At 29.1% G+C, this 26,351-nt stretch overlaps 3 protein-coding genes and 1 long non-coding RNA gene across 11 annotated transcripts in view; 1 reads left to right on the top strand and 3 right to left on the bottom strand.

The window, feature by feature from the left end:
* LOC122520994 (toll-like receptor 3) overlaps positions 1-10,492 on the bottom strand; it is a 29,757-nt gene extending 19,265 nt beyond the window's left edge. For 2 of the 6 annotated variants that reach the window (XM_043641365.1, XM_043641361.1), the window contains exon 1: positions 508-1,644. Coding sequence is in view for 4 of the 6 variants with exons in the window: in XM_043641361.1 (XP_043497296.1) it covers positions 508-520 (13 nt within the window). In the remaining 2 variants the exon portion in view is untranslated. Of the gene's footprint in view, positions 1-507; positions 1,645-1,731; positions 1,827-5,675; positions 5,695-10,413 lie in introns of those variants that run through there. The other 4 variants (XM_043641364.1, XM_043641362.1, XM_043641363.1 and 1 more) reach the window with 4 other exon arrangements.
* An 812-nt stretch (positions 10,493-11,304) lies between these two features.
* On the bottom strand, positions 11,305-12,662 carry LOC122520993. Its single transcript, XR_006304634.1, has 3 exons — positions 12,482-12,662; positions 12,088-12,278; positions 11,305-11,986 (listed from the first exon to the last, which is right to left on the bottom strand). It is a non-coding gene; the product is annotated as an uncharacterized LOC122520993 (long non-coding RNA).
* Positions 12,663-13,052: 390 nt separating this feature from the next.
* LOC122520553 (post-GPI attachment to proteins factor 3) lies at positions 13,053-14,975 on the top strand. Its single transcript, XM_043640637.1, has 7 exons — positions 13,053-13,355; positions 13,483-13,625; positions 13,735-13,887; positions 13,969-14,093; positions 14,189-14,322; positions 14,553-14,757; positions 14,834-14,975. The coding sequence occupies exons 1-7, from the start codon at positions 13,223-13,225 to the stop codon at positions 14,907-14,909; spliced, it is 969 nt and encodes a 322-aa protein (XP_043496572.1). The 5' UTR covers positions 13,053-13,222; the 3' UTR covers positions 14,910-14,975.
* Positions 14,976-18,632: 3,657 nt separating this feature from the next.
* Positions 18,633-26,323, bottom strand: LOC122520552 (integrin alpha-PS1). 3 transcript variants are annotated; one of them, XM_043640634.1, is made up of 16 exons: positions 25,981-26,323; positions 25,547-25,674; positions 25,071-25,097; positions 23,586-23,689; positions 23,376-23,503; positions 23,093-23,301; positions 22,811-23,015; positions 22,450-22,735; positions 22,097-22,365; positions 21,794-22,019; positions 21,482-21,713; positions 20,908-21,304; positions 20,600-20,829; positions 20,247-20,479; positions 20,062-20,156; positions 18,633-19,968 (listed from the first exon to the last, which is right to left on the bottom strand). In XM_043640634.1, the coding sequence occupies exons 1-16, from the start codon at positions 26,151-26,153 to the stop codon at positions 19,692-19,694; spliced, it is 3,219 nt and encodes a 1,072-aa protein (XP_043496569.1). In that variant the 5' UTR covers positions 26,154-26,323; the 3' UTR covers positions 18,633-19,691. The 3 variants fall into 3 exon arrangements, with proteins under 3 accessions (XP_043496569.1, XP_043496570.1, XP_043496571.1); XM_043640635.1 differs by having other exon boundaries at positions 25,071-25,094; XM_043640636.1 differs by lacking the exon at positions 25,071-25,097.
* Between the last annotated feature and the right edge of the window lie 28 nt (positions 26,324-26,351).

Here is a 26,351-nt window from a genome sequence, read left to right as displayed (position 1 = left end):
CTCTCTTTCTCTCTAAATCTCAATTGTTCTATCGTTATCTGACATAGATTACTCGTTCTTTTCTTTTTTTCATTTATCGCGAAGAAGAAAAATAAAAAACTCCGTGGAGGAAACAAAAATGATGAAAATCGAGAGAGTGGAGTGTGTTTACGTTTAATACGTTGAAACAAATTTATCGCGTTATCTAATCTTAAAAATCGCACGATGATTCGTATCAGAGATTAAACTATTTTCCATTGAAAAAAAGAAATATATTTATATATATTATACTCTACATAGTTGGTTGGTTACGAAGATACTTATCGTTGATGTTAAAATCGCTAACATAAGATAAATTACGAATCACAGCACAATCCTTTCGTGGAAGATGAATTACGTCACTACTTCTACTACTAACTCCTACTACTACTACTATGCGGAGAGTCATGCATTTTTTTAAATTGCAAAATAATAGGAGGGGAAAACCACTGCTCGAGAAAAAGAAGAATAAAAAGAAGATTGTCTTACCTATTTCGTTCATTTTTAAATCCCTCGTAGACACGTTTTCTTTTTCTGGAGGAGGGGTGTTGTTATGAATGAGATGATACACACGTTGTTATTGTTATTTTTTAAATAACAAAAAAAAATATCCCAACGAATAGGAAACCGAAAAAATGAGACACCAGATAAACGTTATTATTGCAATGAAAAATAGATGAAAAAGTGAAAAACAACCGTTTAGGTTTTAACGTTCGTTTAGTCGTCCAGTTTCTTCTTTTTTTGCACAAGTTTTCAACGAGAGCGTCGTCAGGACGCCGTTGTTCATAGTTTCCTTCTTTCGAACGGGACACACCAGTAATTCGAGGAGATGTTTCCGTTGGAAAAGGAGAACGTTAAAGACAGCAAGAGATAGTTAGAAAAAGACAGAGAGAGAGATGGAAAGAAAGGTTAAAGAATGCGCAACACTCAACCGATAAAAATGTTGATAATCATACGAAGAAGACGTAAAATACACCTTACAAGATATAAAAGTGCGCGCACGCGTTATTTCGTTTCAGTCAGTCACTCTACCTTTGATCTCTATACATCTCTCTTTATTTCTTCTTTCTCCCCCCCCCCTTGGTAACCTTTACACGAAGAAGAAGAATTTGTTCTCCTCCGTTTTCTCTCCTCTACCCTGTTCCTTTTTGAACTATAAAAGCGTCCTTTTCCCTCCACACGAACGAATGACGAACGAACCTTTTTCCTTTATCTTTTTCCTCTTGTATTTTTCCTTGTTTTCTCCGAATTTGTCTTCTTTATTTATCTTCCTCTTCTTGGAAGGTCTCAACCGGGTTTATATTTTATCGTAAAAATGTCTTCCTTACTCTCGTTTCAATATTCCTTGAAAATATTTCAAATCGTTGAAAGTCCAGCTTGTGGTCGTACAGGAAACAACAACACGTTGGTCGTCACGCTATCCACCAAGGATACAGGGTGGTAAAGTTCGTTGGAAAGGAACGGTTGTTTCGTTAACGTACGAAAAAGAAAGAAAGATAACACAATAGTTGGGAATAATACAAAAAGAGGGGAAAGTACACGTTGATCACGAATACACGTATACACGAACATCATATACATATATATACGGAGAAAAAGAAATATATATATATATTCTATTTATATATAATATATATGTTATATATGTATGCAATATAAAAGTATATATAATGTTTGGATAATAAGAAAAGTTATATGAGTTGGGATGTTAACCAACAACAACAGCAACCACCAATCAACACGACGACAGCAAACGTATACTACCGCACTCGACTACGTCGCGCGCTCGACTGCGGTCGGTTGGCTTGCTCAAACCGAACCGGGAAGACCACCTAGCAGAGAGCATGGAGCAAAAGAGGAGTTTCTTCTTTTCTCCTTCTTCCTAACCAAAGCAAAAGCAAGCAAGCAAGCAACCAGTCGTCGTCAGTCGGTTTTATTTCGCACGCACCATCTCGCACGGTACAACAACTACTACTACTACTAACACTACTACTACTACTACTACACTATTACTAACACTACTACTAACACTACTACTACTACTACTACTACTACTACTACTACTACTACTACTACTACTACTAACACTGCTACTATTTACTTCTCTATAACTTGTTTTCTTTTTATTTTTGTTATATATCCAAAAGTATATCTTGCTAACTCGTCTTGGTTGGTTGGTTGGTTGGTTGTTCTCTTATTAACACTTGAAATTACTCCAGGGTTATACTTGATAAATAATTCTTCTACACAGTACACAAATATTTTCATTTTTTCTTAATTTTCTTATATATGTACCCCAGCAAAGTTTGAAATCCGGCATTCTCTAGAATGCCTGAAACTAGCCGGCAATGTATGAAATACATGATATTTTTCAGAATAACATTTGTATTTTTATTTTTTATTATTTATTATTATTATTATTATTATTATATATTTTATTATTATTTATTATTATTATTATTGTATATATATTATATTTTATATTTATTATTATATTTATATTATATATTTAATTTTTATTTTTTCAGAATAACATTTGTGTTTTTGAGGAATACATGTCATTTGTATAATAACCTTATCAGAACCTTTCTTCATGCTTTACCTAAATAGCATTTTTCATTTTATAGAATACATAGAGAAAGTATGTAATAATTCTCATATTTCATAGATTGCCTAAAAACACCGGGCATTTTATATAATGCAAGATTTCAAATTTTACCGGTAACATATACACATGGAAATATTGTTGAAGGTAAATTTCTTTTAATAAATTTATTTATCTCTTCCCGATGAGGAGGGGGTTAACAGTACGATTAAAAATAAACTACATTTTTTTCGTTTTTAATTTTCTTATACACACGTGAAAATATTGCTGAAGGAAGGAATATTTCTTGAAAACTAACATAAGTCAATACATTTGTCTATTTTTTTTTTCTTTGTAACAATACGATTCGGAATAAACTACCTGGCGGAGTGGAAAATACCGAACCCGTATCTTATTGGCTTTACCCCTACTATATATACCTGTTTCTCGGTATAGTGGGAGAAAATGACGCTCACCGTTATATGCTTAAAGTTAGAGAAATCCGTAAGCACCAGCAGCTTTCCATTTTATTAACACGGAATAATGACTGATAAATATCAGTCTTTTAAATAAGAAAGTAATTTATCATAAAACGCGTTAATGTTTTTATGGTGATAATAGTAAATGCGTGGAAATAATCATTACAACATTTTTTACGCGATTATTAAAGAATAGTGAATTTAAATTATTTTTCGATTAAACTTTTACATTTTTAAAGTCAAACGATGCTCTTGAAACGTGTACGGTTAATAATTTAACAATTGTTTAATACGTTATTTTAGTATCGTTAACAAATTGAGTATTCGTTCTACATTCAATTGTAAAAATAATATAAATTTTATTGCTTCGAGAGAGAGAGAGTGCAAAATGTTAAAACAAAATAAAAAAAATGATGCGTCGAGTTTAAATTTATTTGTATAAAAAAAAGAAAAAAAAAATAGGAAAACAGGTTAATTAATGGTATAATGGGAAACGTGTAGAGCCTTCCCCCTCACCTCCCCTCTGGAGCACAAAAGTTATCCGTGTATGATTTATTGTTAGAAGAAATATCTTTCATTACTGAAAAGATATCTGAAAAAAAAAAAAAAAAAAAAAAAAAAATAAAAGATCGTCCCTTTCTCTATCTTTTATACTATTCATGAAAACTCGAAAACTATAAAGGAATAAACCGAAGAATAGAAACTTTTTCTTTTTATTAAGTAAGTATGCACAATTGTTATGTCCTATTGTCAGGTATCGATACATCTGGAAACCGTAAAATTCTTATCTGTGTTTACTATAGACATAACTCATCCTACGTTATATCTTACTATACGTATATAAAAAAATGTCGTAGAAAAGAAATGAATGAGATAGCATATGACAAGGGGAGGGGAGGGGAGGAGTGAAACAGAAATGAGAAAAAGTAAGATATAAAATTTGAAAACGGGCAGGGGTAAAATGAGAATTAATAAAAAAAGAACAAAAAAAGACGAAGAGAAAAAGCAATAAGATTTTTGTAAGAAAAAGTATAATTGTAACGTTGTCATGAGTTTCATCATACGAATAAATTAAAATCAAACACGTTGAAACGTTTAAATTATTTGTGTGTGTGTGTGTATAATTTTAAAAATGATTTCTTTACCAATCAATAATTGTATTGTGTGGGGATATTATTAATTAATTAAGGGTCTGGAAAAGTTTTATATGAAAAATTCGAATTTAGAAAAGTAGATAAAAATTATTATCAAATAGTTACAGGCAATACAAATATTTCGTGATATTTTTTCAATCAAGGTAATCATTCGAAGAGAAAGCCAAGTATTTCTCCCGCGCATCGATTATTTTCTCATAATCGATCCCCATTTTAAATGAAATAACTTCATGAATTCGTTAGTATTTGTTCGTAATCAACAAGTGTTGAAACTAACGTATATACATTGTGCATTTAACATATTATATACGTTACACATGCATAAATCATATAAGGATATATATTTCTTTATATATACACATATAATCAAGTAAAATGACTTGAACCATGCCGTTTTATAAAATTTACAGAGAAAACGATGCAGCTTCCTTGGCATTACCCGCATTCGGATTGTGTGCACGTGTGCCGCGTTAAAGCTTTACACGAGGATGGGCTTTGTCGAAAAAAAAAAAAGAAAACGAAAAAAAAGAAAAAGAAAAAGGAAGAAAAAAAGGCGCAGCATTTCTCAAGCGGCAGATGTCGTTGTTTTGAAAAATAAAAGAAAAAGGTAGTAGAAAAGGTGGTGGAGGGGGAGGGGGTGGGGGAGGATGAGGGGGTTAGGGGGGACAGGAAAAAATTGTGCTTTAAAAGCGTCGTCGCGCGAGTACCATTGTTGAACGCGTTAGGTACCTTACGAAAACTGGGACGTAGATAACGCCAAAAATACGGGTACACATATAGTAAAAGCGGCATACTTGGTTCGCCAAACTCTGGGGAAGACGGATTTGGGTTTTCACTTGAAATTCGCGGATCGATCGTTCTAAATTTGCCGCAAAAAGTAATCGTTTCCGAGGTTCGTTAAAAATCGAGTGCAATTTTTCTTTTTTTTTTTTCTTCTGATCATACTTTCTCCTATTATTTTTTTTTCTTCTTCTTCTTCTTCTTCTTCTTCTTCTTTTTTTTTTTTCAATTACTCTACCGCGTATTATCGGGAAACAATCAAACGCGTTTACAAATTTAATTAATTTACGAATTAAACTCGCACGATCCACGATCGTCGTCGTCGTCGTCGTCGGCGTGTGAATTTCATGTAAATATCGACGAGAAATTTGATCGATAACCCCCTGCCCCCGTCGCCCCCCTACCCACCCCACCCCGGCATTATCACCTACCTATAGATTTAAAATCTCTATTAACCCATTTGCGAAACATGAATTTCGAAACTGTTGTATAAAATCTACGAAGGAGATGATAAATGTTTCATGGGAATAATGTTGAACAATGTTGAACAATGTTTTACTATATTATCGTTTATTAGGATAAGGAGAAAATGAAAATTTACTTTTAACCAAATACCACGGAGATATTTTAAAAAGAAATAAAAAATTCGAATTCACTGACCTAACCGTCATCCGTAGTCAGCTGCACTGATTACAGACTCTACGGAAGAGGCTGTTTGAGGTAAAAGGAAAAAGGAATAAGAGAGAGAGAGAAAGAGAGAGAGAGAGAGAGAGACAGAGTGATAGCTAAAGAGATAGGGAGACAAAGAAGGGGAAAAACGAGGGTAGCGTAGTATAACGTTCTTTCTCCTGCTTAGATTCCTTTCAGTGGTGCTCAAATGAAACTTTTAAACGATCTTCCGAAGTTCCGAACGACATCTTCTCTCTTTCTCTCTCTCTCTCTCTCTCTCTCTCTCTCTCTCTCTTTCTCAAGTTATCTCATTTTAGATAAATTCATTAAAAGTTTTACCCTTTTCCAAAATAGCAAGCGCCAAATGAAACATGTTCAACGTTTCGCGTTATCATTTATTTAAAAAAAAAAAAAAAAAAAAAAAAGAGAAAAATGATTGAAGTCATGAAGAAAGGGAAAAATTAAGCATACACATTCCGCGGATATGTAAGCGAATTTTGCATAATGATTAACACACATTGAATTTTCAATTAAAAATCTATGCCTCATATTTTCCTCCCCCGCGCGCGTGTGTGTATATCATATTATATCAATTATTTAAATATATGTAAAATAACATAGATCCACATGTGTAAGTGTAGGGAATTTATAAAATCTATATGAAACGTTGAAAAAAAAAAAATAGGAAGGCACATATATAATTCATTAAAAAATAATTAAATAAAATATCTCAAGAGAACATACACACACACACACGCATATATATATATATATGATAGTTTCGGTCGATACACATTTTTCAAAGTAAAGAACGTTGTGGATTTGCAGGAAGTTGAAGAGAAAAGAGAGCTCAGGTACAACGTGCAGAGGGCCAAATGTGTGGATCGATAATTTTCTTTCTCTCTCTCTCTCCCTCTCTCTTTCTCTCATCCTAAAAGATCGTACATTAAAGCAACGGGGTAAAAAAAAGGAAGAAAAAGAAAAAGGAAGAATAAGAAGAAGAAGAAGAAGAAGAACGAAAGAAAGAAATAAAGAAAGAAAAAAGTAAAATGATCTCCCTTCCCCTTAATGGTTTAAATATTCTCACTGCGCCACACGCTGCCTTAATTATTATTTAATTACATCGGCATCGCGTTTAGTGGCGCGCACATTGCGGAAATCCCACGAATCCGAGTACCGATATACCGCAAAAATGACATTTAACGGAGAAAGCAGCAGTTTTAACAAAACGCGAAAAGAGAACTCAATAATGCATTTTTATGAAGAGAATAAGGGAGAAAAAAATGAACAAAAAAAATCGGATCGGCTTCGTGGTTAACGTTAACAACGTTTACGAATCAATTCAATCGGTACGTTCTCATTGGTTCTCGAAACAAACCTTGATCGAATTCACATTCGTTTGAAACGAAAAGAAGGAAATGAAATTAAAAAATAAAAAAAAAAAAGAAAAAAGAAAAAAAATAGGAAAATGAAACATTATAACATTATTACACGCAAACCTATCACACATGCGTGCATGTATATGCGTATACGTATACGAGTAATTGTAAACATATACGTACGTAAAAAGAGAGAGAGAGAGAGAGAGAGAAAAAATTGAAATCCTATTACTCGCAAAGGCATTTTTTTTTGTCGGAAAATAAACGGAATTCTTTCGTTATCCCAGATTTATTCAGATTATACATTCCCCTATTGTTATTAACGGTTCGGCGTTGAACGTTCTTCTCTGTTGGGGGTAGAAAAAAAGAGGAAAGAAAAAGAAAAAAAAAAAGAGGAAAAAAGAGAGAAGAGAGTGCAAGAAAAATGAAAAAGAAAAAAAGGGAGAAGAAGAAGGAAAAAAAATAAGAAAATACATTCCACAGTAGTGGTCTTTTCATACTCGTGGTTCAAAGGTCTACTACCTTTCCTCGCACCATTGTAAGCTGCTATCTGCATCTCTCTGCTTGGGGGCTTGATTGTATACTTCCGAGGGGTTGAGAATGATAATGGCGCGAAAACAAAAGATTTCCTCTACGAGGGGGCACCTGGAAACTTATTCTTTTTAAACGTTTCGGGTCCACCCAAGATAGTACCTTACCTGCGTTTATTCTATTTGAATTTTTCGTTGATCAACGGTGATACATATCCGGCTCCGATGGGGGTGCGGGGAGGTAACTGATGCTCGATGAAAGAGATTGAAAGAAACAGAGACATGTCGAAATAAGTACGAAGAAGAAGAAGAAGAAGAAGAAGAAGAACGAGGTCTTGAAAACTAGAACGTCGCTAGGAGGCATATCACCAAGCCGTATCCTTCCACAACTTAAGAGTATAACACGATTTCAAAAATTTTACTCGAAGAACTTCTTCTTGAGGTTAACGTCGTACTACGTTTTTTGACGTTAATGTAGTTATATTATATATTAGGTCGTCACGAAAGTTTTTCTTATCAAATGTCTACCTGGACCGATATTATTATCTTTTTTATTATTATCGTTAGTAAAATATCACGTAAAATAAAGAATATGACGAATAAGATAAAAAATAAACTTTTAGAACGATTTAACCATATTTACAAAATATGTTATATATATATATATATATATATATATATATATATATATATATATATTACTTATAATTCACTGTGTATATAGATAAACCGATATATGGTTTACCAAAGCAAATGTTCACAAAAATGATACAATTAGTTTACATTTGATAAATATTTTTGTTTTTTCACACATATTAAGATATTCATCGAACGCGTTTGATTATTTCCCACGTATTGTTTAAAAGTAATCGCGTAACGGATAATACGGATAATATAATCGCGTATTCTCGACGCGAACGTTTCGTTTAATTTTATTTTTTGTATTATTATTATTATTATTATTATTATTATTATTTTTACGCTTATTGTCAACAGAGGGGTTTTTCAACATTTACACGGGGTTAATTGAACCTGTGATACAAAAAATATATTTATTGCATATACATATATGTATACGTATATATGCATGCTTGGGGGGATATGCAAACGAAGAGTGCATTCAATCGTATTGTGTAAGAACGCTTGGAAATATGCATGTCTATTTACAATATACATATATGCTCGCACACATACATATACATATATATATATATATATATATATATATATATACATTTACACATTCGATGTACAATTCACGAGATGTTTTTCCATTGCACATTTACATAGAACCACGGACCAAATTCATCACCGAGAGTTCTAAGGATCAAAAATATAAAAGACTTTGAAAAGAAAAGACGTCGCATACGTAAAAGAAAATTTTTTACCTCTATCATTTTATATTCGAAGCTACCCCCTTTGATAATGCTCTATCTCTGTATCTATCTCTGTCTATCTTTCTTTCTCTCTTTCTCTTTTATCAAGAAAAACTATTTGTCGAGATATTTGCAAACAGAAAATAAAAAAAGAAAAAAAGAAAAATAAATTCATTCGTAAGCCTGGAGAAAGAAGGTGTATGGTAAGGTTGAAAAAAAAAATAACAGTTAAAACAATGAAAATAATCAAAGATATACATATACACGTATATTTTAAAAAGATATTCGTTATATATTCATCGATGATCATTTTATCGAAACTATAAGAAAGAAATGTTTTTCCCCCTCCCCTTCCCCCGTTCGTTCGTATTGATAAATACTTTGTTTGACGTTTAATGAGCGCGAAAAAAGGAAGTAAATGTATATATTTTTCGCGTAGAATAATATATTGAAATATGTACGTTTAATTAAGTGCGTCCTATATTGAGGAAATCCCGCATGACCAGAAATTACATGTAGAAAAAGGTAGACGAGAATAAAAATAATAAAAAAAAATAACAATATCAAAGAAACAACAAACAATTCCTTTGTTAACTAGATGTAACAATTAATTCGATGCCTTTTATTTATTTAACGAATAATCATACGTCTGTTATTCTTCGAAATAGTCTCCTCATTATTTTCGATAACTTTGTTTAAAATTCGATTGTTCAAAAGACTATCCAATTTCTTAACGAAAAAAAGAAAACAAAATGACGATTTTGATAAAACATGTATCAAATTAATTGTTACACCTAATAGATACAAATACGCAAAATTAATTTTAAACTAGTAATATTCGTTTTGTTGTTAATTGTGTAGCAACATCAAATAAATCCTTTGAAGATTGTTATATGTAAGAGGATAAATGAAACTTGATAAGACAAAAGCATGCACACATACACACACACCTATCAACGTATACCCATACACACATATCCGGCACGTATTCGGACAAATTTGATATTAGCGATGTCAGGTCGCGATGGTGCAGTAGAAAATGATGGTCGGAAACTCAGTTTGAACCGATTCCCAACGGTAGAATTAACTTCAACTCCTATATCAAGTTTTGAGGCTCTATTCGAGATACTATATTAACTCGAGACTTGTGCAAACTCGTCGTATACGGAAGTGTTGAATCTAATAACTTTCATTTGACGTATGTGATTTGTAAGGTCCCTTGTTACCCATCTAATACACGGATAAATATCAAATAAATAAATATTAATAAATCATCAATGATCAGTTAACATTTGAGGTAACCTATTTTAATCTCAAATTCATGATTATTAATGCGATTAAATATTTATTCAATAATATCACCATCTCTTCCATTTGTTTTATTGTCTGTTCATATATTATATCATATCAAATGTAAAAATCAATATAACGTTACAATACTTACAGATAAATGCAGTTGATTCCAATCAATAACAATATAATAATAAATTGGTTGTTAATCACTCTCTCGAAAAAGATGTTCATATGCACCGATGCCTGTGCATAACTGACAAATCAATTGAAGGATATTATAGGGAAATATTTTCGATCGTTTCATTTACCCCCACCTTTAAGCACTCTCTAAACATATTGTTTCAAAAAATGTTATTACATTCGTTTCATTCTATACGCGTTATTTAATTATCACAGATATGAACTATATTTATTTGATATATAATTATATATTAAATTCTATTTATTTATATACATAATATGTAAATCTTTGCATAGATATAATAAAGAAAATGAAATTCAAAGAGAAATTTCTAAGTAATTTGATCAACTCGCAAAAATGATCAAACGCAAACACGTGCTCCTTGTTTGCTCATTCTTTTTTCGTTTAATAGCAACAAATGACGTCAATTTCAAAAATAGTCTTGCACGTGTGCAGCTGACAAACTTCTATCGTTACGATATCTGGTTACTCTCACGAACTGCTCACTCGCTCGATCAAATCTTACAAATACTGTTTTACTTAAAACCAGAAGAGAATAAAAAGATTTTAAACGATACCTGAAACAATCTACTAATGATTTTCTTTAACCAGTTGGCTCTGATTGACGAGTGTACTTGCCACGAAGGAATGGCAATAATTTGCGTTATGAATAGTATACTCATTATGTGGAGAGAAAAAGTAATTACCATTTAAATATTTAAATAGCAATTTTAGTCAGAATTAAAATATATTCGTAAATTTCAAGATGTTTCAAATATTTGATTTTCTTAGGAATAAAGGAATCGCATTGATTATCCTACTTACGTATATATGTATCAGGATTAATTAAAAATCAAATGATTTCATATTGCAAAGATTATTAATATATTAATATTACAAAAGTAAGATAGTTAAAAAATTGCACATGAGTATTTAAGTTACTACAGATTTCTATATAATCCATTAATATTGTCTATTAATGATGACATAATTAAAGATTAAAATATGTATGTTATTTGTAAATGAACAAAAGAGAGACCCATAATATGATATTAATATAGTATGAATTTTGTCATCTAATCGTTTAGTAAATTTGATAAATATGTTCGAAAGATTATATTTTGTATATCCTAATATTGGTAATATGTATGAAGTAAAAATGAAGCAGATGATAATACATGATTTCATATTGATAATTGTAAATATATGAATATGTGTACAACATCTATTGAATATTGCATGTTGATGTAATGCAAATTGAATTTTGCAAACAATACTGGGTACACATCATACGTCGAGTAAAAGATACAAAATGTTAGAAGATATTTTGCACCAGGAATACATGTATCATTTCAAGAGTACATTGGTACATATTGTGTAACTGTATGAAATGATGATGTGTGGTTAGTCGTTAATACGTTTAAATAGTATAAGTGATAGCATTATATCTTACTTTAAATATTGAGTCTAAAATCTTAAAATCTCAATAAGTGTTTGCTTATAGGTTTTGTACTTTTTATTCATCAGGTATATTCTCCAGACCCTGTAAACATGAAAAGTTTTGTTTTATTATATTCTTGTTTTTATAAATTATATTTCAAAAATTAAATGTAACTATAAATTATATATTATATTCTCTATTACCACTGTGTTCCACGGTGCTCCAGAAATATATGTATCCCTCGTGAATGTTCGACGTTTCCATGATGCTAGCATTGTTAACATATGTATTGACTATAGAAATGATTTATTACTGCAGTCAAAGCCGAGTCCATTGTCAATTACGTCAGGTAACACAAGCATGAATCCATAAAATCATACTATTGTACTTATACCTAAATCAAATGCAATTATAAGGAAAATTAAATATTATGATTATGTTTTTTATATGCAATTGTACAAATTTATTACAACTAACATATTTAAAAAAAAAAAAAAAAAAAAGGGACAATTTATAATTAAAGATAAAAATCTTTATTTAATTACCGAACTGAAATAAATATATAAATTTGAATATTTAAAAGAACAATTAACTTACATTTCTCAGAATAAATTGATCTTCGTTGAACGTAGCATAATTTCATATAATCATCAAAAATGTAATTATTCTACATCTTTGACACTGTCAAGTTCGCAGCGTGACGGAAAATAAAACCGGAAAACGCACCTTGAAAAAAAAGTTCTATACCGCAGAATTGCAGGAAAACCATAGAATAAAGTAATCAAGATTTGTCCCTTGTAAGTGTTGCCACCTTTTAAGCATCAAAATTTTCCTGAAATATTTTCTTTCGTACAAACGTTGCAAGAAATGGATAAAAGAAACAAGCATCATAAAACATCCGATTTCGTCTAATTATTTTCTTTACAAAATAAAAACTTGTTAAACATGATTGATTGTTCGTAATCATTTATGAAAAGCAACGAAAATGATAAGTTTTAAATTATATAGCACGTGCAAATCGAATCGCACGTACACGATTATCGATTGCGATAACGTGATCGTATCGCGATATATCGATTTTTGCGCGGCAATATTTAAATAAGTATTACGATTTTCTAACGAAATTACTACATTATATACGTCATTTAATAACTTTTAATCGTTTTACTTTATCTGGTTGGATTCTTTATCAAAGCTGTTCTTTTTTCATTTTGGTTTTAATCGTTACTCGACGTAGTTTTATATTTGAATCGAGTATTTATTTTTCTTGATCATTAAGTATCAAATATAGTATATATATAACACGTATTATGGTGTAGTTATACAATTATTGACATTATGTTAAAGCCGGTATGGGTAATTTGTTTATTTCTTCAGACATGTTTTACAAACGTAATTGCATCGATAGGAGACGAAGCACCGTTTTACAATCAGTGTCTTATGAAATATCTTAACAGTCATTGTAAAAATAGTAAGTATTGAAAATATTCTTTTATGGTTAGAATTTATTTGATTTATCATTTAATTTACTAAAAGTTTCTTTCTGGTATTATAAAATGCTGATAAATTAATCTTTCTAATACATTCTTTCTTTACAGATGTAACTTTTAATAATCCACCAGCTCTATCTCTTTCATTATTATCATGGTCTTGTATTGAAGATTGTAAATATATGTGTATGTGGCGTACAGTTGACTACTTTGTAAGTCATGGTTTAAGGGTTCCACAATTTAACGGAAAAGTAAGTTTTAAAGATTATTAATTAAAAAATAAGAATTATATATCTTTTACTTATAAAACACTAAAAAATTAAATAAGGAAGCTCTATATATTTATATATTTGATCATAGTGGCCATTTATACGAATTTTTGGATGCCAAGAACCAGCTTCTGTTTTGTTTTCAATATTGAATTTTTATGCGCATTGGGTATCATATTGGAAATTTAAAAAAAAAGTTAATTCCAAATATCCAATGTTTTATGTTTGGACTTATTTTAGTCTTGTGAGTATTTGTACTTTTAGTACAACCTAATGCTATAACAAATTTATATTATTAATATAATAGTTAATCGTAATACTTTAGATTTGTCTTAATGGATGGTTTTGGTCAACGATATTCCATGCTCGTGACACAGATTTTACAGAAGTAATGGATTATTCATCTGCATTTGCTATCGTATTAACATTATTATATTGTATGTTATTAAGGTAAAACCTATATTTGCAAATAACTAATTCCTCTAACTCTATATTTATATATATAGAGTGATTAATTGACCCTTTTTTTTCTTTGTTAATTATAGAATAACATATAAACATACTAAAACATTTATTATACTTACTTGTTGTTATATCAGTATTTTGTATACACATTTAACACATTTGTGGTCTGGTGCAATTAATTATGGATACAACATGAAATTCAATGTAGTAATAGGTAATAAATTATACATAAAGGATGTAATTCAAAATGATTTATCGGGTTGCGTCAAAATGTTATTAGAATTTCTGTCAGAGTTACATCTGGGTTTTTTTCTTTCTCTTTATTTTAAGACGTCGTTCAATATTTTATTAGTAATACTTTGTAAAATACAACTAGTTAAAACTCGATGAACCATTTCGAGGATTATTCCGTATATATTTAATTATAATATTTTTTAATTGTAGGTTTCTTAACTTTTGTGATAACAATGTCATGGTGGTACAATGTTAGACGTGAATTATCTCATGCTTATCTCATCGGTTGGTTCAATATTTTAGCAGTTCTTTTTACTCTGTTAGAAGTGTTAGATTTTTCACCAATATTTTGGATTTTCGACGCTCACTCCTTATGGCATGCATCTACAGCACCGCTCACTATTCTGATATACAGGTATTAAAATATTAGCTGTGAGCAATGTAACTATAAAAGAATCTTAAATCTCTAACTATTTTAACTCTTTTTACAGGTTTATGACTTTAGACTGTTTGTATCTAAAGACGTTTTACAACAAAACAATATTGAATATGCACCATATTAATTGATTTAAAGTTTATTGAATTAGCAAATTTTGTTTTTTTCTCTTTTTTTTTTTGTTTATGAAGTAAAATCTATTTTTATTGAAACGGTAACTTTTTATTACATAAATTTTTACATTTTCTATAAAGTTTATTACGAAATATTAGGAATAGTATTTCGTTTTGTTAAAGATTCATTTTTTTATTAGTAAGCAAATACAAGAATTAGAATTTGTTTATAAGCAGTTTTATATTAGATTTTTACATGGCAATTATATTAGATTTTTACATGGCAGTTTTAACTTATACAAGCAGTACTTCCAAATCTTCACGCATTCATAATGACCTTTTACATTATTTTAAACTAATGTATTATACAATCCAGTGATGCTTTCACCATGTCATTACTTTTCTAGTTTTACTTTCATTATTATTTTAGAATATCTAAGTCATTTGAGGAATGTGTTAAAACATATGTATTACATATGTTACTTATATTTATAATTATTTTTTTAACAAAATGATTATTAAGAAATATTGATAAAATATATGTTAGGTCGTCTCTAAAGTTTTGTTTTTGTTTCTCCGTAATTTTATATGCATAATCTTCATTATTTCATATTATTTTACTGAGTAATATACAGTATAGAATAAATTAATAGAGCAGAATAGATCGTATATTATTCAGTAAATTAATATAAAAATAAAACCAAAATATATTGTGCGTATATAACTTATTATAAAAAAAAAAAGCAAGAAACTTTCGGAACGACACTTAATATATATAAAATTAATTTGGTTTTATTCACGTGCCATTAATTTTATAATATAAGTATGAATATATATTTAATTCGTAAATGTTAATGATACGTGCGAGCATTCACTGTATTTTGACAAATTTGAAAATAATTATCAATATTATACAAATTTTTCAATTCGTTTTATGAATTTATTAATTAGATAAAGAGATATATATTTACTTACAGCCTGTTGCCCTAGTAAATAGATTGGGTTATATATAATATATCATTATATATGATATAACGTAATATAAACATAAGCTTATTTGTTTGATGAAACTGTTCATGCTACGAATGAAATTAAATGTTTAGGATTCAAAATAAATTGTGATAGTCTAGAATCCTTGCCATATTTTAAAAATGCTCATCCTTCTTATTTGTTTACATTTGTTATGAGAAATAAGAAATACAAAAAAGTCTATTGTATAATGTTCAAATAGAAAATTATTAATTGCTCATATATTAGATTATCAAAAATTATATTACATGATTCAAGTACTTCTATACATCGCTTTAATACATTTTGTAAGAAAAATATCTACCATGCAAGTATGGCAAGCTTTTATGTATATACAAAAACTATTGGGAAATTCACGTACACTGTACGGATATTATCAAAAAATATTTCTTATTATTAAAGAAAGTAATAGGAAAATTGATAGTGATGATTGATGTCATTGTGGAATTACTGAGTAAAAAAAAAAGAAGTGAATAATGATACAGAAAGTACATACAGTAGAGCGATTTTTGTAGCTAATAATAAGACTGAGGAAAGTACGTATACACTTCTGCAAGTAATAGAAAAATTGTACAAATCTTTCTAAAGTATTGTATGAAAGAAAATAGAAAAGAAAAGTAATTTTAATGGAGAAGAAATAAAAACCGAAATTTTGTTATCATTGTGAAATGTGTAGTACGATTGCAAATTTTCCATGAATCTATTAGGTGTACAAATAAGTTTCCGCCGTTTTAATGTAGATAGCGCGGCGCGGAGTTTCCGTTTACTTTCGCAGATGATATTCTGCTTAAAAATTAGTTTGGACGTTTAAGAACAACATAACCTATTAATATTATTGATTTCATATTGGTAAAATATAATTTTTTTTAGTTGAAAATGTCCAAATTTGAGCCAAATAAGCGTCATTTGCGGGACATATTAGTTTACTTCTTTAATATAAAGAAATCTGCTGCTGAGGCGCATCGATTGCTCGTAGAAGCATATGGTGAGGCTGCTTTGAGTGAGAGAACGTGTCGTGAGTGGTTTAAAAAGTTTAAAAACGGTGATTTCGACGTAGAAGACAAAGATCGCAGTGGAAGGCCAAAAATTTACGAGGATGCAGAATTGGAGGAAATATTGGAGAAAGATTCATCTCAAACACAAAAAGAACTTGCTGTAACATTAGAAGTCACTCAGCAAGCAGTCTCACATCGTTTAAAATCATTAAGAAAATCAATGAGAAAATCAAAAAACAAGAGAGGAACCTTGAAACACTAAAATACCAAAAAATCTTTTAAGTTGAAATTGTATTAATTATAATAACAAGAACATTTTTATGAAGAAAAAGTATTTGTCATTAATACCAATGAGCACAGAAAATAATTCTGTAACAGATGAGATGACAATTTGTCATTATTACCGATGAAAAACAACAATAACATCTACAGTTTTGATTGAAGAATTATTATATTTTAAATAAAAATCGTCACTTTTTTGATTATCAAGGGGAAACTTAGAATGTGGAAATTTTATACATAGTAAGTCTATAAATAAAATGATTAGCTACTACAATTTATAAGGGAACAAATCTCTTTTTGTAACGAAGAATATCAAAATAATCAACCACGATATTTTGAAATTTTAAGCTTTTTGAAAAACAAAGAAAAATCCTATTTGCATACATAATAAATAATATAAAGACACAACCAATGACGATGAGCACCCTAATGGTGAACAACTCTGACATTAAGCATCATATATTATTAGTATGTGAATTTGTTATTAAAATAAAAAAATTACTTTATACCTAAACCTATAAAAATGTATCAATTCTTCCTTTGTTAAAATATCTGTATGCTGTATGTAATACCAATAGGAATTCATAATACGAGAAATAAAAAAAAAAAAACCATTGAGAACATTAAAAAACATATTTATCTCTTATTTACGTCCCTATAATTAGCGAACTTTGGAAAAGATAATCAAATTTTTAATAGAAGTTACATCTTCCCTTTTATTATCTCTAGTCTCTTTACGTTTTCGATGTTATATAAATATATTTTACACACAATTTTTTAAAACTCTTTAAATAATCCATATTAACAAATATTGCAAGAAATAATTTCATATTAAATTATATAACATTTCTTTAGTATTAAAAAAAAAAACAAGTTTATCTTAAGAAAATATACAGAATTCTTTTTTTTTTTTAATTTTTAATTATTATCATGTGTATTTATAACGTTACTTTTAATAATAATAGTAATAACATATTAAACATATAATGCTACTGCCAATTACATATTTATCCTAAATTTAAAGTACAGTATCATTATAAAAGGCAGTATAAAGTTAGCAAAAGCTATTCACTTAATATATCTTTCTTTTTTCTTCGAAATTGTCAATTTCTAATAGTAAATAAAGCAATATGTAACTTAGTTATATTTAAAGTATATAATAATCTACGAAAATTATTAAAATACATTTTTAAATATTGACAAAGTTATGCATTAACAGAAAAAAAATTAAATTATTGCTGCCATCTGTTAGAAAACCACGTGTATCGCCTTGTTAACTATTAGTATTGATATTCATACTAATATCAGTCAATACAATTACTTGTATCACTTGTATAAACCTTTACAATTAATTAAAAGACCCAGTATTTTCTTGGTATAGAAGTAATAAATGAAACACAAAATGGTTCATAATAAAAAAATAAACGAACTTGCATTTGGTCTGTCAATGCATAACATAATTCATATATTTAATAGAACATTATGCCATTCTTCCATCAGACGATATGGCTAATAAAAATTACTTTACATACTGTAAATGTATCCTTACACAAATCATTACCCCATGCATACACACGTATGGAAACTTCTTAATATTATTTAAGTAAATAAGTGGATGCTAATTAATTAGTATTATTATTTTGTAGCAGTCTTTATTGTAGACCTAATATTACCGTTCAAACTATCATTCCAAATGATGGTGTTGAATTTTTGCTTTATATTTTAATAAAGCATCATTGCAAAACACATATTACTGATGATAAAAAATATGTAAAAAATTTGTGATGTACTTAACCGAGATAAATTAATAAGTGATACATTAACAGCAGCGCTATCGTAATATGTGTATTTTTTATCAAAATAAAAAATACTATGTAATAAACATAAATATGTAAATACACATATATATAAATATATAAAAGTATATCTTTTAAGAATAGTGCTAGCACTATTTTAGAAAAGAAGTAAATATTTAACCCACTTGCGCTAAAATGACGAGTCTAGCTCATCATGAGTTTTTTTACACTCAACTGCACAATAACGAGCTACACTTGACTAAAGTTACAGTAAACATTTTGTAATATGTACAAAATATATAATTCATAAAATACAATATGTTTTCTTTATAAAAGTTTATACTATATAGTAGCTAATGAAAATGAAATGCTTTTTTAAATTACACAATTTTTCACCGTTTAATTGTAGTGCAAGGGGTTAATATAAAAAGTTATTATCACAATTTCTTTTTTTTTTAAATTGCATATACTCATAGCTGCTTCTGTTATATATACATAGTGTACGTAAAAAATGTATAAACAGCCTTGATGTCATTTTAAAGCTGCTGTCAGCTATTGGTTCTTTGTATATTATTCATAAGTACTGAATGTTAAGTATTGTGAAAATTCTTTAAAATCATGTTGTAAGTATTTTTTGTTTTCCTTGTTTGTTGTGCTTTTTTTTGTTTTAGTTTTTGTTTTTTTTTTTAAATAAGTTTTCAGTGTTTAAATAAAGCTTCATTTTCTGGATTATCGTCTCTATGTTTTTCGAGATTACCAGACAAAGTAGGATCCGGTCGTCTTCGTTTAAAGAAACCTAACTTTCGAAGTACTAATGTAAGTAAAATGAATAATAGTAAACCTGCAACTACTGCTACTATGATTATCCAAAGAGGAACAGGCTCGACATCTTGTTGGTCTAAAGGATCTGGGTTGGAACCTATTTTCACCATGTCTACTTTCGGATAATCTTCCACCAATGTTGAATTCCAAAGTCTATACAAATTTTAATATAATTGTTATCAAAGATTATTCTTTTATCTCCCCCATAGAAAAGTATGGTATTTATTATACCACATGAAAATTTACCTTGCTTTGACGGTTATAATTGCTTCTTGTTTTCGTTGCAAGTTGTATATGATACATGTTATATCAAAACATTTAGCCGTTCCTGCTTTACAATTCTATAAAATAAATGTAATTTAAAATGATATATATTATAGTTAACTACTGTTTTATAATTAATATTTTATAATTATGTTTCATTAATTTACCATTGAAACAATATAATGTTTTTGTCCATCTTTGTCAATAATTGTTCGAGTATTTACAACTTTTTCTGTATCTCGTTTCATTCTTATATGATTAGTATGATTATACAAAATAGGAGGCGACGTAGATGGTGTTGGGAAAATTGAATCCAGGTCTTCAAAACTAACAGAGTCTTGTAATTTTAATGGATTGACTGAATGGCCTGGTGGAAGTGTACATTCTCCTTCACCTAAGGCTAAACAAATGTTTTTTATTTACTAAAGATATAAATGAATAATAGTAATTTAAAAATAATCTTTCTTAATGTTTTTCATTTATTTTAAATGTTTTCTTAGACGATATAAAATATAATTACCTTGCACAGTTGGTAATTCTTCTAAGTAAAGTAGCCATTTGCCATGAGATTTGTCGTTTGCGACTTCATATGGCCACGAAATTCTTACTTCTACGCTACTCACTTTCCACGGTCCTTCGTTAAATACTTCATAAGTGTGTGAAACTTTAGGTCCTATTTCACTTAAATGTTTTATAGCTGATTCGCCGATAACTGGTCCACCATAAAAGGCCCATTGAGTTTTTGCACTTCTGTTAAATTAATAAACAAATATTAATAAATGAATCATAAATATATAATAAATAATAAACAGGTTACAACAAACCTACCCTTTTATTGACAACTCAGCTCTCTTTAGCACAGTGGCCTGTAACAATGTAGGTTTCTTCTCTGTCACTTCTTTCGATGTTGAATTAGCAAAAATCACGAAATCTAAAAATGATTCATTATCTTCTAAACCTTTAGGATCAAATCGCACTTGTATGTTCACCATTTTATCTTTCTTAAATGGATTGCCAATCGAACATGCCACCAATGTGGCATTGTATAAATTACAAATTACAGAATCATTGCTTTTACTAGCAATGTAATTTAAATTTTGCGAATGAGTTATAAATAGTTGCGCTTCGTACGCCGATTCACCAACGTTCGTTACATTAACTTCAACTACCACTTCTTCTTTTTCACCAAGAAGTAATTCGTAGAAGTTAGGCTTAACTGACGACACTGAAAATAATTATAACATATTTAGATGTATTTTCTTTTTCGACAAACAAACGTAACAAAACAAATACATGCAGGGCATACAAGTGCAAATGTGAATGTGTGAATAGGATCGCAAGTATAGAAAGTAAAAGTGCATAAACAAATTAAAACTATATAAATTGATCGACAAATACAAACCTGATAAATTCAAATGCGCATACACTTGCAAATCACTTTCACAAATATCATTATTTCCACAATCTTTCTGGAATGTTGCTTCAAATATGCGAGCTGCTTCCTGCTGATTAAGAATAGGATAATTTTTAATATCAGGCAAAGAATCTCCTTCGGCATGCATCATTGGTTCTTCTTGTATCAATGAATAATTTAATCTGAACTTAATGGGCGATTGGATGTCACGAGTATTTTCCTTAAAAAATCATTTTTATATTATTAACTAATGTTTTAAATATTTTATACATACATTTTTATTTCGTTAAAATATCCTACCTTTAAGTATACAATTTCCGTTTGACAATGTATTAATTTTTTTGTATCCAAAGTAACCGTACGATTAACATAATGAGGCCGTGTATTACCAACGCCAAACCAGACTCTAGAAAATTTTTTGACACCAGAATATGTCTCGGCCTCTATGAAATAATTTAATCGTAAATTTTGCATGTCTTCTTCTTTAACTAAAGATTCTGTTTTACAACATGCTTCAAATGAAAAGCTAAAAAATATAACAATTTTGTAATCGTAATGTGCACTAGATATACATATATTCATAAACTTGCATATGATATATACCATGTATGATTTGCATCGGGATTAGCTGCACATCCTAATTTATTAGGATCTATAGGATCTATCTTATCTTGATATGTCCCATCTTTTTTAAGATAGCTAATATATGTGGTAATGTCAATAATTTTTTTGGAACGAAGAAGTACAGCAGCATCATCTTCATAAGCACCGATCAATAAATCAGGATAACCATTTTGATCCATATCAATTCCACCACTTAATGAATATCCGAAGGTACGTAATGGTACTGGAGTATCTTCCGAATGAATGATCTATAAATAAAATTATTTATAATTTTATTTATGAACGTCAAGAGCAGCTTTATATTCAACTGCTTTTAAAATTGCTTTAAATACCTGTGATGGCGTTGTAATGATTCCATTTTTGGATCCAAGGTATATGTAAACTGTTCCTTTTCCTTCATAAGGAGCACCAATAGCAATATCTTCGTAACCATCTTTGTTCAAATCTCCTAAGTTAGTTAATGCAAAGCCAAACCTTGATTCTTCGCGTCCAACTAATTTAACGGGCTTGCATTTATCGTTATCTTTAATATTTTTACATAACATTGTATAAATATAAACAGCTCCACCCTCCGCCTTATTAAAATAAAATGGCGCTGCCACGATTAAATCTGTAATTCTGAAATAAATAATGAATTAAAATAATTTTGATAATAGCAAATAATGTTTAATATATTATAACAAATTTTCTCACTTGTCTCCATTGACATCCGCAGAAGTAATTTCGTACCCAAAACTTGAAGCAAATTGTTCACCACTTAAGATTAAAACAACATCCATCTCAGGTTTATTGTCTTTTCTTGTGAGAATAACAACTTGTCCTGTACCTTTCGAACGTGGTGCTCCAGCAGCATATGCTAAACCATTTCCAAAGAAGTTACCCACAGCAACTGACATGCCTACAAAATTGATTTGTAATATAATTGAAGTTATTTAAAAACTTGTAAATAATACAAATGAATTATTAAGTACAGACCTAAGTAACTGTATTTGTTAACAGGTGAAGTATCTTGCATTGGAACATTGTAAACAGTATTGTCCCTATTTAAAAATTCATCAGAAACAGTAAAAAGATATAACGTTCCCTTCCATGTATGAGGTCCAGGTGTACCAATCACCACACGATCTTCAGAAGTAAATACTCCGCTCGTACCAGCTTGACAATATCCAAATTGTTCATGTGCTCTTTAGAAATGAAATAAAATAAAAATAACAAAAATGCATAAAACAATATAATTCATTGCTATTGCATATCTTACTTATTAGTAGGTTTTCCTGAGCATGGTTTTTTTAAATCTGGATATTTTAAATCCTGAGTCAATATATAACACTGACCCTGTCCCCATCGAGAATCAGCGGTTTTAACAATGTGTCGATGAGCACATACCTTTAATGAAATGTATTAGTAAAAATATGTTGTTAGTTACATTACATGACAACAAAATAATATAAAGGGCTATAACACACACCATTACTTTGCCACCAACACCCTGACTACGCACTGTAACTCCCAACCACTGATTATCTTTTATTTCATCCTTACCAGGAGGAACTAAATCATCAGAATCAAAACCTAGAAACAGAAACTTTAGAATAGTAACATTATCATAATTTTATTTATAAATTTTTGCATATACCATTGATCTTTATAAATCAGAAAACAAACCATAAAACATATTTCTTTTTTTAACTATGCTCAATTCTTTTTTTGCAGAATTTTTTTAAAACGTATTTATTATGTAGAAAAAGAAGAATTGAGCGTATGCAGTATACCTACATGACAAATCAGATCAAATCGGATCATTTATTATAAAAATATTTTTAACTCGTTAAGACAATAAGTAATTATTATATAATTGTTATTAAAATTAATCATGTGTTAGTACTTCACAATATCTATAAAGCAAAATAATCTAATGTTATTAATACATAAGGATTTTCAAATGAAATGGAAAAAAATATGATTGAGTATAAATGATTTACATTGAAATCAAAGTTGTTTTAATATTTTACTACAATATTAATTTTAACAATTATAGTTAAAGAAAATATTTTACTTTTTCTTGATATATAACAATCATAATGATTATCGTTTGAGTCCCAAGAAGTTCTTCAAATTTAATGTCAAAAAAACTCAATAAATTTGACCATAATGGAAAACTTCTTTCTTCTTTTTCTTGCTAATTTTACGCAAACAATATTAAATATTTCATATTATTTTACTGAGTAATTATACAATATAGAAAAAGTTAATAGAGCAGAATGGAAGGGGGTATCGTATTTTATTTTAATAAAATAACATTAAATAAATAACATTAATTGTGCAAGCAAAACTAAGAAAAGCTTATTGGACCGACTTAATGGAAAATGACGAACGACATTGCATCGTTTGAATTTTTTTGGACATAAAAAAAAAACGAACGTTATTGAGCTATTTTGTTTTGTTTGTTGAAAAAAAACGCTATCGCGATGTTCGAGTCTTCTTCACAAGATTTTTCAAAACAAAGAATCTTCCTGGGACTAAAACTAATTGAAGTATACTGCAATAAAAATCAAGGCTTCTCAAATTTTTCCCTGTTATAAATCACATAAAATATGTTTATCATTTTACATGCCATAGATAAAAATAATGCTTGTTAATGATGTAACTGGTCATTGTAAAAATGAAATTTTCCATATTTACAGAGTTATAACATAAATGTTATGACATTTTTATGGCATACACATAACGTGCACGTGGTTTAGTATAAAAAGAGAAACGATGAAGAAAAAGTATTAATTACAACAAAGATAGATATTACAGTTAATCCTCATGCGAGTATTCCTATCGAAGCATTTAAAATTAAAAAAAAAAAGTACTCATAAAAATACTCAAAAAATAATCTAAAAAAGTAAAAAAAGTTCGAAGAATTTTTCATTCAACCATTCTGTCACATCTGTTTTGTTTCACTTACTTGAATCATACAGACCACCCTCTGCTGCTGGTTAACCAAAACATGATTTAACAAAAAATAATCTTATTATACAACTGACATAAAATTAAACAAAGAAAAAAAAATGAAAAGAATACTTTACATTATACATGGTACCACAAATTTACGAGTTACATGCTTTATCAAATTAATAAACAGTTAGACCACATACTAGCCATTATGTTTATAATAATGTAAAAATAATGTTCCTATATGCAGGATTTCTTATAACTGATGGTACAAGCGAACAAGAGATGATTGTACATGAAAAACTAAATTGATTTCATGTAGAATCATACCCCCCTGCTCGCTTTTATCACCAGTTACAGGACATCCTGTATAAACATAATACACAATAGATTCTTTTGAAAATTTCCATCACCAATGATAAATGAATATTAAATATAAATTACTACTGGTCAACTATAACAAAAATATACAACCAAAATTAAACATACTTGATCGTCCATCTGTAATAACTTGAATACAATCCCTCGTATATGTCGTTAATGGACATTGCCATAATGCACCAGATCTATTTGTTTCTGGTTGTCTATTCTGATCTAATGGGGCACCGATTAACATCCTACAAAATATCAATTATAATACATTACCAATATAAAGTATATAGTTTTATTAATTTTATTACAAAAAATTAATCATTTATTTTATTTTTAATTAGCATCAGTACCAAAAAGTATATCATTTTAAGTAAACTTAAATTTGATTATACTAGACAATAATAGTTGATAGTGTCATGTTTACATTCATCTTATCTCGCTTCTTATCTGAGTATCCTTAGAGTTGAAGAAAAAAAATGAGAAAGAGACATAAAAAACAATGTTGATTTTTAAATGAAATTTGATCAGCAAGATCATTGAAAATTACTAACCAACTTTTAGCTTTTCCAGTACCATCCTCAGTAATTTCTTGATGTTCGGCTACCGAATAACCGAAGTAGGTACCATTAAATCCTCTTTTAACAACAGGTATTTGTGTTTCCAAATTGAAAGCATTTATTTGACAGACACTTAAAAGGATCCATGTCGATACAAACCACATCATTTTTAATTATCAAGCTCTCATGAGTAAATGTTATTTTTAAATTCTGTCCTACTGATTTCAATGACCCTATTTTTATTACTTTCTTTATCCCTTTCACGTACGTACACCTTCAAAACTCTTGCAAGATCCACCCATGCGATTCATTCACCAATCGTACTTCATCTTTTTATTACCATAGAATATAAACAACTAGTAAAG

The sequence above is a fragment of the Polistes fuscatus genome, unplaced genomic scaffold, assembly GCF_010416935.1.
Source record: "Polistes fuscatus isolate 324 unplaced genomic scaffold, CU_Pfus_HIC Scaffold4, whole genome shotgun sequence".
NCBI lineage: Eukaryota > Metazoa > Arthropoda > Insecta > Hymenoptera > Vespidae > Polistes > Polistes fuscatus.
Note: the sequence above shows the minus strand (reverse complement) of the source record. Positions and strands in the feature narration are given on the sequence as shown.